Raw genomic sequence first — 15,060 nt, 5'->3', positions numbered from 1 at the left:
GCTCAGGAGCAGTGGTGAATGCAGCGTCCATTCTTTTAAGAATAGCAACAACCTCCTCTGCATTTTGACCACTCTAGTAGAAGATAAATGAAAGGAACACAGAATCAGGACTTAACTCAGGTGACTTGAAGTTAAGGGAATGCCCCAAAGGTGTGTGTTTCCCAATATCTACTGAGAGGATGCAGGCCCCGAAAGTTAAGGGAGCAAGGTACACTCAGTCAGCCTTGAGAGAGGTGTCTATTTCAAGTGAAAGGGTGTCTCAGGGCAGTGATCAATGAGACCACAGAAAGCAAGAAGTGGAAGTTGTCTGTTCTACTTCCCCTGATAGACATGAGGAACCTGAGGCCCAAGGTTACACAGTCTGTTCCTGGTTCAAGTCAATCTGTAATGGAGAGCTTTATCTTATAGTCCAGGGCTCTTACTGCAACTATATCAGCTGGGAATTTAGCTGCTACAGAAGACTATTGGTAGTTTGTACCAATAGAGTTTGGGCTGGGGCTAACCACATAGAAAGAAGGACCCGTTGACAGATTTTTGGTTTTTATTTTTGGTTTTATGAGATGGGGTTTCTCTGTGGTTTTGGAGGATGTCCTGGAACTAGCTCTTGTTGACCAGGCTGGTCTCGAATTCAGAGAGCTCCGTCTGCCTCTGCTTCCAGAGTGCTGGGACTCTCTAACACCTTTTTTTTTTTTTTTTAAAGTTTTCCTAGACATATTTGACTTCAAAGGGGTTTAAAGCCAAATGTAGTCATAGAATCTGGGACAGGTTTTGGGATTGGCTATTCCAGTTTTCAGGAAGAATAATTTTAACAACTACTTCTATGTTTTTCAGGACAATAAATACAGCATTAAACAGAATTCAGAGTCCTGATATAAAATAATGCTAACATACCAAAAAAAACCTTTTTTTTTTTTTTTTTTTTTTTTTTTTGAGACGGGATCTTGCTATGACATACTGAAACTAAACTTGCCATAGTTTCTGTCTCTGCGTCTACAGTGCTGGTATTGCAGGTGCAGCACTTCATTCAGTTAGGGAATCTATCTAATGTATCTTTGTGAATGTGTTTACTCATTATGTGGCTTATCTAACAGGAAGGTACACTATACATATTGTTGGAAAAATGACTATGTTAGTTTCCTTACATTCTTCTTGTAGTTGAGTATAAGTGGATGTGCTGGAGTGTGTAGTGTAAATACAGAGAACTCTGTCTTGAAAACAAAACAACATAAATAAATAAATAATACTAAGCCAGGTGTGATGGCATACGCCTCTAACCCCAGCACTCTGGAGACAAAGGCAGGCAGGTCTCTGTGAGTTGAAGGCCAACTTGGTCTACAAACTAAGTTCCAGGACAACCATGGCTAGACTCAAACTCAGAAATTTGTCTTCCTCTGACTCCTGAGTGATGTGTGCCACCACTACCTGGCTCTAGGAGAGTTATTCATATGGATCCCAAGAAACAATCATCTTCATTTAAGAGATGCAACACACACATCCACTCACCCCTGATGGGAAACTCATAAACTCATGACAGACCAAAGTTTAACTTGGTCAAACAATGAGGTTTTGAGACAGGGTTTCTCTGTGGCTTTGAAGCCTGTCCTGTAACTATCTCTATAGACCAGGCTGACCTCGAACTCACGAACTCACAGAGATCCACCTGCCTCTGCCTCCCAAGTGCTGGTTTTATTGGGGTTATTTATAGGAATATAAAGAAACATGAGAGATGTTATTTACAGGAGCAGAAAAGACTCGAAGACAGCTGCATCACCAAGGCCCTCCCCAGCATGACAACTCACAGAACTTCGATTCCTAGAGTGCACTGTACCGCCTGCAGGCCACTCAACATTTTGGAGAGTGTCCTTTCCAGGTAATTCTGATCCAGACCTCTTCTAGATAGCTTGGCTGGTTTCAGAGTCTTTGCTGCTTTTGCTCTTCTGAAAAGAACACTGAATTCTGGCAGGGAGAAATCTAGTGAATCTGGTTTGTTTCAGGGACTTCCTGAAGCTGTTTTGAGTAGTTTACCTTCCTGTTTAGGGAGCTTCTCTGTAGGATGAAAAGTTCCCATGATAGAGGAAATTGTTACACAATAGTGATAGATTTAGAAGTCTTCCACAAGTTTATACAATTTGTTTGGCTATGTTGAGGTTCTACAGGGATATGGGTCATCAGTGTTTTGCCACGGGCATACTATTAATAACTCTATTGAGAGTGACTATTACCTAATTTTCATAAATGAGGAAATTGAGGCTTAGTTTTCCCAAGGACACACAGCTACAAAACACAGCTGTGCTTTCTAAACAAGTCTTCCTGCTAACCTCTATATGGCTGAATTTGCAATCCTAGCACCTGGCTACCTAAATTAAAGCCCCACTAGCCAAATACTGCCTTGTTGACATTATGTTGTTACTAAGCTTGCCTGTTCCCTCTTTTTATAAACAGGGAATGAAGAGGGCTGGAGAGATGGCTAAACTGCTAAAGGACAGACAGGCTCACAACCAAAAATACAAACGGGAATGAGGGTATATTTACTTATCTTGTGGGATTGTTGTGATTAAATGCTAGAGTTATATCTGGAAAATGGAGTAAGCACTCAAAGGGATTAGCTATCACTATTGCTTCTGGACCACCAGTACTATCCATAGACAATATAAAATGTGAATCAACCATAATGAGACCCTGTCTTAACAAAAAGGAGGGGGGTGGTAACTTAGACATGTGTGGAGGCTCAAGTCTGTGACCCCAGCAATTTAGGAGGCTGTGGCATAAGGACTGCCATCACTTTGAGGCAGGTGGGTGTTGAAAAGAATTTTTGGCCAGCTAGCGCTGAGAGTGTAAGACTCTCAAAAAAATCAAAACCAAACAAAGGTGATTTCTAAGTAACTTCATAGAAAAAAACACCTAAAAGAAACATGAAGTTATTTTAAGTTACTAAACACACCCCAACTATATAATCAGTTTTGCAATCAACAATGTCCCTTCTGAACTTGGTTGGTCCAGTCACGTTTCAAGGCAGCTCTAGGCAGCTACCCGGAGTCGCGCCACAGCATCGCCGTCAGGGCTCCCTGCGGCAGAGGGCGCAAGGACCCGCCCCGCGCCCCTCCCAGATTACATCATAGAGCCCACCAGTCAGGGCCCGCGGGGCCCAGTTGGGCCCACCCGCACGCAGGCCGCGTGCGCCTGACAGTAGCTTGCTCCCCGCTGGAAAATGAAGCAGTGGCCATCTCGGAACGGCGGAGGCGGCCTGAGGCTCGCCATTCGCTGAGGTATCCGCTGGCGGGAGGCCGCAGCCTAGACCTCGGACGCGGGCTTCGCCAACCGTCCGGCGCTAGCCGCTCGTGCCGCTTCCACGAAGAGGTCGCGGAGCAGGGGGCAGGCGCGGATTGGTTCTCGTTGCCAAGGCCCGCCCCTCGGCGGCGCCCATTGGCTGGGGCGGCGCCCGCTGGCTGTGGGGACGCCCCGCCTTCGTGCGGGCCTTCAAGAGGGCGACGAGGAAGCGGCCACCTCCCTGCGCCCCGCCCCTCCGGCTTGCTCTGTGGCTCCCGCGGCTCCTCCCGGCTGTTCCCGGCTCCTCTCTGCCCTCTCCCGGCTTCCTGCGGCTCCGGCTTGGGCTTGGCGGCGGCGGCGGGTGAGTGCTGGTGAGGTCGGGAGCCGAGGGTCGGCGTCTTCACTGTCCCCTGTCCCCCCCTCCCCCGGAGACATTGCCGGAGGCTCTCGCGGTGACCGCTGGGGACCTCGCAGGTCCCGCCCGAGGCGGGGAAGGGCGGTGGCTGTCCGCCTGCGGGACGGCGGGGGTGGGTACGAGAGGGGGCCCGGTGGGGGCCTGCGGGCGTGACCTTCGGAGTCTCCGCGGCGCCTTCTGAGGGGAGCGGAGGGGGCGAGACGGGCCGAGAGATCCTGGTTCGGGGCGTCTGGGGCTGTGGGAGCCGAGCGGCTTGCTTCAGCCTGGGCATGTGCTGAGACCCCGCACCGAGGGTCGGCTGCAGCCTGGGGCCTTGGGTGGGGTTCGGGGGCGTGCAGAAGGACGCCAGGGACGTTTCCCCCGGCTTCGGGAGGGCCGTCAGTGGATGTGGGGACCGAGGGGAGCCTCCGCGTGTCCGGTCTGGGGGGGGTATGGGTGGGGCTGAGGGATGGTCCGGAGAATCTCGGCTCGAGCTCTTGTGTGCGTGGGCCCCGCGCAGTTTGGGGACTTGACGTGCTCCTGGCTTCGGGAATGCAAAGGGGTCACTTTTTAAGGGTGCAGGACAGGGAAACTTAGGGAGCAGGACTAGCCGCGGCCGTTGGAAACGTTACTCAGAGCAGAGATTGTGGTTTATTTAGCACACTGGACGAGGTCTTTTGGACTGTTACAGCCGGAGCTCAGCTTTAGTTGAGATTGCCTCCTGGGCGTGTTTGAGAGGTTTTGCTTATCTCCAGGATTGTGTAGATTAAGTGCGTTTGCTGCTTTAGGGGAAGAGACTGATTTCCCCACAGGTTTGTGTTTTAGGAATCCACAAGTCGCCCCCTCCCGGGGTGAGGTGGGGTAAGGGAAGATTAGTGTTACTCCAGCTTTCCTCCTGGAATCCCCCTTTCCCTCAGCAGGTCCAGTTACAGTATTTCTCTTCAGGGCCCCTGCAGTGTTTCTTGCCCTGTGAGTGTCTCCCGCCCATTTCTCTACTGCTGCGCTTTTGGCAACTGTCTCTGCTTTTTCCCAGGGATGGTTGTGGCATTGCATCAGGGGATATTTGTGCTTGTAATTTGCTCACTCAGCCCAGGAGGAGGGAGAATAGTATGGTGCAGAGATGGGGGGGGGGTGACAAGCGGGAGGGGGCGGTTGCCCACAGCTTGGCTGGGTAGGCAGAGCTGTGGGTGTGGTGAGGGAAATACAGCTGCTCTAGGCCTATAGGGTAACACTGCCCAGTCATCAGCGCAGAGATTCAAAGAGCAGCAACAGCAGCAGCTATTTTTATAAATCAATCCTGAATCCAAGTTGAAGCACATGGATTTAGAGTGAACAGTTGTCAGGCCCTAACTATGACAGGGTGAGTGTTTGGAGGACAACACTACAGTTGCTAAGCAAGAGACTCCTATCTGTACAGTGCAGCAGGTACTGGCAACTTTGTAACTGCGTTTTCTCCACTCTCTAGAATGGGAGTGTGCTCAGGTGATGGCTTTTCGATTGATGGAGTTTGATGGCCCATACCACTTCCTTTCAAAGGTGATATTTTTATCTCAGTGGTAATCTCCTTTCACATTTAGCCAATAGCTTTAAAGTGATTAAAGCTATTGCTCTTTTGAGCCAGTACCATCTTTCAGGTACCCCCTTGGAAAGAGAATATACTTGTGCAAAGCAAACTTAGCAGACAGAGATTGATAAATCAGGTTCCAGTGTGTGTTGAAAGTAGAAAGTATTGGTGCTTTTTTACACAATTGGTTTTAATTAGCCACTGGCCCAAAATACCTCCATTGTTCCTGGTAGCATAATCAGTGAAACAGTTGATTATAGTGTTAGAATGAGGGCAGTGAATGTTCTCAGGGATGTTTTAATCAAGTTATTGAAGCTTGAGTTTGCCTCCTTTTCCTTTTGTTAACAACACATGCACTAAAGTTAGAAAGTGCAAGGGTGTGTCTTTTATTGTACTTTACTTATTTTTAACATTTATTTGGTGTGGGTGTGCAAGTGTGTGTACTGCATCATGAGTATGGTGGAGGTCAAAGGACAACTTTGGAAGTCAGTTCTTTTTATCTACCATGTACATTTTGGGGATTGAACTCAAGTCCTTAGGCTTGGCAGCAAGTACTTTTAGTTGTTGAGTCATTAGGCCTTCACATTATTATTATTATTATTGATATTATCTTTTTTTTTTTTTTGAGTCAGACAGCTGACTCGATCCTGGCTGTCCTCGAACTCAAAGAGATCCATCCATTTGCCCCTGGAAACTTGTATTATTTAAAAATTTTTTTTTTATATTTAATCTTATGCATAAGAGTGTTTTGCCTGTATCCCTATGTGCACCTTGTGTGTGCCTGCTGCCCATGAAGTAAGGAGGGGGTTGGATTCCCTTAGTACTGGAGTTAGAGATGGCTGTGAGGTACTGTGTGAGTGCTGGGTCCTTTGTTAGAGCAACTGGCTTTAACCACTGAGCTGAGCTATCTCTGAAGCTTTTTTTTTTTTTTTTTTTTTTTTTTGAGACAAGGCTTATTCTGTAGTCCAGGCTGGCCTGGAACTTTACTATGAAGCCTGGACTAGCCTCATGGCAATTTGTTATGCCCCAGCTTTTTTATTTTTTTATTTTTTCAAGACAGGTTTCTCTGTGTAACAGCCCTGGCAGGCTGGCCTTGAATGCAGAGAATCAGTTGTTGCTGCCACCCCAATGCCAGGATTAATAAAGCATGAATCGCCACTGCTCTCCCTCCTGCTCCTTCAACATAGTTTGTCTGTGTAGCTTTGGCTGTCCTTGAACTCAGAGAGTGGCACCTGCCTCAGCCTTCTGAGTGCTAGGATTAAAGGCATGAGCCATAAAGGCATGTACGACTACTGCTGGACTAAGTAAACGTCAGCCTTTCAAATGCTAGGATATAGGTAGGTATATGTCACCATACCCAGCTTGTGGTGTGTCCCAATACTTTCCCTTCCCAGGTTTAAAAACAAATCTGTTCATATGTTTGTGTGCTTGAACTAAAATCTCAAATATACAAGTAAGGTTACAGTCTGTATTAAAGTCATTGTTTATTGACAACTGAAGGAAGCACCTGGAATTTCTTTCCATTGAGATTGGGGTCTTGTGTTGCTCAGGCTAGTCTGGAGCTTCTGGACTAAAAAACGCCATCGTCTTTCTTGCCTAGGAATATCCCACTTAAATCTCCACATCTATCTTTGGGATTTCTAGCTAGTTTAGTTAGAGATTTGGTTCTTCCTAACTTTGTTTCTGAATTTGGTAACTCACTTTTGACTGTAGACTTTTATAGTTGACAATTTCCAAATTTGTGATTAGTATTGTTGAGAATGGAGTCTTATTACATAGCTCAGACTGGCTTTGAATTCATGCAACACTACATCCAGTTCAAGGACTGGAACTTTTTACACATGGTAGGTGAAAGCTCTGCTGCTCAGCTGTGTTCCCAGTCCCCCCCACCTCTTTTTTTTTTTTTTCTTTTAAACATTAAGCATGAGTGATTGATGTGTTTTAATTTTCCAAAAAATGTAAGAAAATCAGAAGTGAGAAGTAGATGTAACCTTCCTTCAACTATTTTTTTGAGAGTCAGTACCTCACCATTGGCCTAAATTGGCTTCCTGGTTATGCTGCCTCTGCTTCCTAGGCGCAGACATTAGAGGCAAATGCCACTAACCCTGCCATCACTTTCTTTTATAGCCGAAAAGAAGTTTGTTTTTGAGGGGCTGGAGAGATGATGGCTCAGAGGTTAAGAGCACTGATTGTTCTTCCAGAGGTCCTGAGTCCAATTCCCAGCAACCACATGGTGGTTCACAACCATCTATCATGAGATGTGGTGCCCTCTTCTGGTGTGCAGGCAAATATGCAGACAGAACACTGTGTATGTAATAAAAATAAGTAATTTTTTTAAAAAATGAAAAAAAAAGTAAGCTTATTTTTTTCAAACAAGGTTTTTGAAACAAGCCCTGGCTGGCCTTGACTCTAGAGTCTTCTGTTGCTTTTTTTGGAGACAGGGTTTCTTCTTAGTAGCCCTGGCTATCCTGGAACTCAACTATTGTGAATTTTCCTTGTCCAGGAGATCCTCCTGCCTTTGCCTCCCAAGTGCTAGTACTAAAAGGCATTTCTAAGTATTGGAAATAATGGCATATGTTACCACACTCTGTAAGGAAATGCAGCTTAAAAAATCTTATATTAGCCGGGCATTGGTGGAGCCTTTAATCCCAGCACTTGGGAGGCAGAGGCAGGCGGATCTCTCTGTGAGTTTAAGGCCAGCCTGGTCTACAGAGAGTGTTCCAGGACAGGCTCCAAGGCAATACAGAGAAACCCTGTCTTGAAAAACCAAGCAGTAAGAAAAAAAAAAAAAATTAAAAAAATCTTTTCTTTTGAAACAATCTTAGATTTATAGAAGAGTTGAAAAACAATAAAGAGGCACGACAGGCATGGTGGCTCACACCTTCAGTCCCAGCACTGGGAGGCTGAAGCAGGCAGATCTGAGTTTGAGGACATTCAGGACTACAAAGAGAAACCTTGTCTCAAAAAACCAAAGGAAGGACATGAAGATGATGAGTTAGGATAGCCTGGACTGGACTGTATGGTTGAAACTGTTGAGATTGGAACCTACTTAGATATGGGCACAGTGGATGTGTTAGAAGAGGAAGATAGCTAGGTAGTTTGGGTGAGAAAGTGGGAGTGGGTAAGTAAGCATCTAATCTCAGGAGTTCTATAGAGAGATGGGAGGAAGGGGTGATGGTGATGATGATGACAACGATAAGGGGTCTAGCTGAGTGTGGTTGGTGGCTCTCACCTTTAGTCCCCCACAGCTGGAAGGTAGAAGCAGATGGATTTGAGTTTACCCACCAGAGCTACATAGCCTTGTCTCAAAAAGCAAAGTCAACAGTAGATAGTGACTGCTGCTGGCCACCAGTTCTAGGTTTGAAAATGTGTCCTTTTATTTATCTTTTTTTTTTTTTTTTTAAATAATTTTATTCTGTGTGCATTGGTGTCAGATCACCTGAAACTGGAATTACAGACAATTGTGAGCTGCCATGTAGGTGCTGGGAATTGAACCTGGGTCCTCTGGAAGAGCAGCCAGTGCTCCTTCCTAACCACTGAGCCATCTCTCCAGCCCCTTATTTATCTTAAGAACTTTTATTTTGTGTGTATGTGTGGATGCTCAAGTGTCAAGATTCATGTGGAGGTCAGAGAACAGCTTTTTTTCTTTTTCTTTTTTCTAGCATGTAGGTCTCTGGGATTGAAGTAAGTTCATTAGGCCTTAAGGGCCTTTACAAGCTGAGCCATCTCACCAGCCCCAAATCTATCATTTTGAAAAGCTTCCTCCCCCCTTTTTTTTTTTTTTTTTTTTTTAAAAACCTGAGACAGGGTTTCTCTGTGTACTGATTGTCCTAGAACTCACTCTGTAGGTACTGGCATTAAAGATTAAATGTGTGCACCACCATGCCTGGCTTTTGATAATTTCAAACCAGCCTCCCTTCAGTTTTTACTTAGTGGCTCTGATTTTTCCATCTGTAGTTATTTTTTATTCTGTAAGTTCTAGTATTCAATGACACCTACTTAGTCCCACTCTTTTTTCTTGGCTGGAGAGATGGCTTAGCAGTTAAGAGCAAACTGACTGGTCTTCCAGAGGACCCAGGTTCAATTTCCACCACCCTCTTGGCAACTCACAATTGTATGTAACTCCAGTTTCAGGAGATCTGACAACTTTACTCAAATGAACATAAAATAAAGTTAAAGTTAAAGATAAAATTTAAAAAAGTTATTTTTTTCAACTGGGTGGTGATGATCAAGCCTTTAATCTCAGCACTTGAGAAGCAGAGGCAGGGTAATCTCTGAGTTCCAGAACAGCCTGATATACAGATAGGTCAGCTAGGGCTACGAAGAAAAACCTATCTCACAAAGTAAGCTCTATTTTTCCAGACCAAACAGCCACCCTCCTCCATTACCTTTCTTCAAATGTGATTTCTAAACTGCTTTGTGTGCACCACTCTGTGCATGCTACAGTTTGAGATATAGTTTGATCTAGATGCTTTGTTAATCATTGGAAATGGAAATGCATTATTATTGGGCATGTAGTCCCAGGCATTGAAGGATGAGGTAGGAGAATTGTTTGAACTTAGGATTTGAAGTTCAACTTGATTATATAAAACTCAAACTCAAAAAATAAAAGTTCATGTGATCCCTGTTCTCCATCAGTGCTACTTTAGAATAAATTCACACTTGTTTGTTCTTTCATATGTACTGGGACCTTGAGCATTGAGTGCTCTTCATTCTACTACTGAGCTATATTCCCAGCCTGCAATTTTTTTTCTTGTTATTCTTTTCCTTTTTTGTTAAATTTATTATTATTTATTATGTTAGGTTATTGTTACCATTATGTATTGCCTGCATGTGCATCTGTACATTCTTTTTTTTTTTTTTTTAAATGTTTTTCGAGTCAGAGTTTCTCTGTATTGCTTTGGAGCCTGTCCTGGAACTAGCTCTGTATAGATCAGGCTGGCTTTGAACCCACAGAGATCCTCCTGCCTCTGCCTCCCGAGTGCTGGGATTAAAGGCGTGTGACTCCGCAATCCATCTGCATCTGTACATTCTTGGTGTTTATAGAGGTAATTGGATCCCATAAGAGCAGAGTTGCAAGCAGTTCTGAGCTGCCATGTGGATGCTGAGAATCAAACCCAGCTCTTGTGCAAAACCAACAAGTGCTCTTAAATTGCTGAGCCAGTTTCCTACTTTTCAATGATAGTTATACTTGTCTGGTACTTGTCTGTTATCTCCATTTTTTTTTTTTTTTCCTTAGAAATTCTATGAAGCCACATCTTTGTCCTCTTGTTAGTTTTCTCTGTTTGTGTTTTTGATTTTCCCTATTCCCTACTTGACTAGTAGATAAGATTAAATTTTTAGCATCCAATATATCTGGCATGATAGGACACATCTGTAATCCTAGTAAGAGGATCAGAAGTTCATGGTCATCATAAACTACATGGTATATTCCATGCCAACTTGTGTTATATGAAACCTGGTCTCTATTTTTATAAGGGGGTTAGAGAGCCATCTCTATGGATGTGAGCATTTGCTGTTTTTGTAATGACCTAGGTTTTGTTCTAGGCACCAGCATGGCTGCTTATACTTATCTGTCACTCTTGTTCTAGGGGACCTGATTCCCTCTTGTGGGTACTAGGCACACAAGTTATACATGCAGGCAAACACTCATAGATATAAAATAAAAGAAATAAATCTTAAAATAGAAACAAAACAAAAGGGGCCTGTGAAATAGTGAGTAAAAGGTGCTTGATTTGATCCCTGGAGTCTGTGTGGTGGAAGGGGAGAATTGACTCCTGAAAATTGTGCTCTGACCTCCACTTGAATGTCATGTGTATGCGTACACACAGAATAAATCTATTTTTAAAAGGGAAAAATCCCAGGGTTTCTCCTCTTTTGTATTTTCATCTTGCTCTCATCGTGGTGTGTAATAATGATGCCAGCTGGAATTGTCAGTGCAGTGAGCCTAAACTGATGAGATAGGACATATTTTTGCCAGTTTCTTTGATCTGGGGCTGATCATTCCATACTTGTTTAACTTGCCTGTAAAGTTCACAGAAATTTCCCTTTCTGTGATTGCCAGTTACTTTAAATTTTCAGGGACACTAAATCAGTTAATGATGAAAACCAGCCATTGTGCTTCATACCTGTAGTTCCAGCACCTGAGGTGCCAAGGTGAGAAGGTGGGTGCAGTGCAAATTTGAGGTCAGCTTGAGCTTTCTAATGAGTTCCAGGCCAACATCAGCTACTGAGTAGGACCAGTCTCAAAAAGCATACATACAGACAAACAAACCAAACCAAAAATGCAAAACAAATCACCCTCATCCTCCCCCCAAAAACTAAAATAAAACCAGAAAATCATGTCAGGTGTGGTGTGTTAGTATGGTACACGTTTAGTCCCAGCATTGGTGAGGCAGTAGTAGGCAGAGCTCTATTCCAGGATCTACATAAGGAGTTTCAGGCCAGCCAGGGCTATGTAGTAAGATTCTGTCTCAAAAGAAAAAAGAGACTATGATTTGGATCATGGCCTTATAAGGAAAGACCTGGGTTTTGCCTCCTTTTTCAGCGTTGCTGATGTCGAGGATTGCTGATGTTCTTGATACCATCAGTTCAGACATGCAGCTGGACCATTCTGGTCACACACAGCTGTCTGACTTACATACTTTGTCAGTTTCTGTCTATTGCCCTAAGGAATTAGAATATTTTTAAAGTTTTAACTTATAATTTTATTTTTTTATCTTTTGTTTTTCAAGCAGGGTTTTTCTGTGTAGCCTTCGCTGTCCTGAGACTTGCTCTGTAGACCAGGCTGGCCTCTGTCTCTGCCTCCCAAGTGCTGGGATCACAGATGTGCAACCCCTCCCATGAATGTTTCTTTTTTTTTTTTTTTTTTCATTCCCTGCCTTGCCCCAATAAGGGTTTCCTTGTAGCCCCAGTTGTCCTGGAACTCTCTCAGTAGACCAGGCTGATCTTGAACTCACAAAGCCAGCCCTTCAAAGGTTTGTGCCTTTAAAGGTTTGTGCCTCTTGTGCCCAAATTCTGAACCCCCAAGTCACCAAAATACCCTATCTGATGCAAAAGCAGAGTCTTGAATGAATTAATCAGCTCCTCCAACCTTCCTGTCCAACAGGTGGGTGGAGTAAGAAGGCCAGGGAATTTGTTGGAGTGGAGCAAGGGGAGTGTTTGGGGTCTGGGTTTCAGGATTGGTGCATTTCTGGGCTTGGGGACCTGGCCTGTGTTGATTGGTTAGCTGGTTGCTATGGCCTGCAGACCCTCCTAGGGCAGTTGTTATGCTCTGTATGTCACTGTTTCCATAAAGCACATCCAGAGCCTTCCAGCTAACTTCTGATTGGTTCCTTGTATCTGACCTCCTAGTCACTAGGTCAGGCAAGATCAGGAAGCTCAGCCCATGTTGCTGAGTCAGGGGTCTTTGTCTTGCTGGGTCTTTTCTGCAGTCTGTCATGGATGCTAAAGCAGGGGCCCGGGTGAGGGTCTGGTCCCCTCACCACCACCCAGTAATTTTCCTTTTTTAAGACATGGTCTCATTCTCATGTATCATATACTGATCTTGAACTTGGCTGTATAGCTAAGGTGGACCTTGAACGTCTGACCTTCCTGCTTCTACCTCCCAAGTCCTGGGATTACAGGTCACCACCACAATGCTGTGCTCCAGGAATCTTTTTGAATCTGCTTGTGCTTTTGTTTCCTTTTTGGTGTCATTTTCTTTTTGTAGTTTTCACTTGAGAGCTTAAAAAGAATACTTTGTGTCAACATCAGAACTTAATAGGATATAATTAGAGCTCAGTTTACTTCCATGCTTTATTTTCTCTTTATTGCTTTAGGGAATATTTCCAAGAGACCTTGGTTCTCTTTTTCCACAGTGGTTTGTATGTAAATTTTAGAATTAAAATATTTTACATATTAAAGCCAAAGATAACAGATAGATCTTTATAAATGATAAATGGTAGTCATGAGCCGGGTAGTGGTGACCACCTTTGATCCTACCTCTAGTGAGGCAGAGGCAGGAGAATGTCTGTGAGTTCAAGACCAGCCTCATCTACAAGAGCTAGTTCCAGGACAGTCTCCAAAGCTACACAGGGAAACCCTGTCTCGAAAGACAAAACAAAACAAAAAAGGCAGCCATGGTGTGGATGGTATTGTGAGACAGGTTCTTGTTTGCTGATCTTGAACTTTTAATTTTTTTCCCCCCTCAGCCTCCCAGGTTTAGGGTTTATGAGTATGCATCACCACACTTGATTTGATTCTTTAGAGTAACAAGATACAAGGTAATAGTTATATCTTCTACCTAATTAATGCCAATCCCTTCATGAAGCTTTGACTAAGATATGTATATTCTAGAGCAAGAAAAGTTTAGGGGGAGTGGCAGATTGGTGGTATGGGTGAGGATGGAGTGTAGAGACCCTTAAGAAAAGGGATTCTTCCAATTGTAATTGATTCCTGAACTCCATTTTTTCAAACTGTTTGAAATTCTTGGTCATATAGTTCATTTGGCTTAACCTACTTTGTCCTTCAGGAGTAGAAATGTGTTGAGAGAATTCAGGAGAGCCCTGATTCATTTTTCTTATAGGAAGAATGGTTAATTGGGTCAGTTAGTATTGTTTTGGGTGGCACGTAAGTGATTTCTGAGTTTAAGGGAGAAGGTGAGGGTGAAGAGGAAGGACTCTCTCACTCTCTCTCTCTCTCTCTCTGTGTGTGTGTGTGTGTGTGTGTGTTGGAGAGAGGTAGAAGGAGAGGGGGAACAAGTGCACATTAAGCATGTGCATATGGTGGGGTGTTGGTATTCTCTGTCACAGGTTCTGGGGGATTGAACTCAGTTGTCAGGTTTATGTGGCACCTTTATCTGCTGAGCTATGCTAGTTTCCCACTGCCGGTCTTGCTGCCACGACGGCCCCAGTTAATACACAGAGACTCTGTATTTGATATAACGGTGTTGGCCAGTTGCTTGTTTCTAGCTCTGTCTTAAGTATTAACCCATTTCTATTGATCTAAGTATTTCCACGTGGTCTCATCTTACCAGGGAGTGGGGCCAGCGTCTGGTCTCCCCAGTCTCTACATGCTGACTCCTCCCTACTCCTTTCTCTTTCCTCCTGGTCTCCTAGTCCTGCCTTTCTTGCTTTCCTATTGGCAACAGTGCTTTATTCATTAACCAGTATGAGAAACATATTTACATAATGACATCTCCCATCAATGTTTGTGTTTAAATTTTTTTTTTCTTCTGAGATAGGGTTTCTCTGTGACTTTGGAGCCTGTCCTGGAACTAGCTCTTGTAGACCAGGCTGGTCTCAAATTCACAGATCTGCCTGCCTCTGCCTCCCGAGTGCTGGGACTAAAGGCGTGTGTCACTACTGCCCAGCAGTGTTTAAATTTTTGTAAAAAATTATTTAATGTGCAAGATTGTTTGCCTGAATGTACCTATATGCATCATGAGTGTTCAGAGAGTAGTGGAGATGTTGAATCTCCTGGAACTGGACTTATGAGTGGTTGAGAGCTACCTTATGGGTGCTGGGAATCAAACAGGGTCCTTTGCAAGAACAAGTGCTCTTAATTGCTGAGCCATTTCTACAGCCTCTGTGTTTCTGGTTTTGAAATGGCCTTATTACATTAGTGAGCTTGGTGTATAACTTGCTATATAGCTGAGTCTGACCTCAAACCTGCTTCAGTTCCCTTGTTTGCCTGGCTAGAAAGCTGTTTTTGATTACTTTTGATCCTAGTCTGAAATAAGTACTCCTCAGGTTTCCATTCATGTTTTCAGAGATTTGTCATGTGACATTAAAAAAAAAAAAACAAAAACAAAAAACAAAAAAAGTGTTTCTCGGGTTGGAGAGATGGCTCAGAG

At 44.0% G+C, this 15,060-nt stretch overlaps 1 protein-coding gene across 3 annotated transcripts in view; it reads left to right on the top strand.

The window, feature by feature from the left end:
• The first annotated feature begins 5,122 nt into the window (after positions 1 to 5,122).
• Map4 (microtubule associated protein 4) overlaps positions 5,123 to 15,060 on the top strand; it is a 119,347-nt gene continuing 109,409 nt past the window's right edge. For 2 of the 3 annotated variants that reach the window (XM_051203443.1, XM_051203435.1), the window contains exon 1: positions 5,127 to 5,197. In XM_051203443.1, coding sequence (XP_051059400.1) covers positions 5,172 to 5,197 — 26 coding nt within the window. In that variant the 5' untranslated portion in view covers positions 5,127 to 5,171. Of the gene's footprint in view, positions 5,198 to 15,060 lie in introns of all 3 variants that reach the window. The other variant, XM_051203428.1, reaches the window with a different exon arrangement.

This window comes from Phodopus roborovskii, unplaced genomic scaffold (assembly GCF_943737965.1).
Source record: "Phodopus roborovskii unplaced genomic scaffold, PHOROB, whole genome shotgun sequence".
NCBI lineage: Eukaryota > Metazoa > Chordata > Mammalia > Rodentia > Cricetidae > Phodopus > Phodopus roborovskii.
Note: the sequence above shows the minus strand (reverse complement) of the source record. Positions and strands in the feature narration are given on the sequence as shown.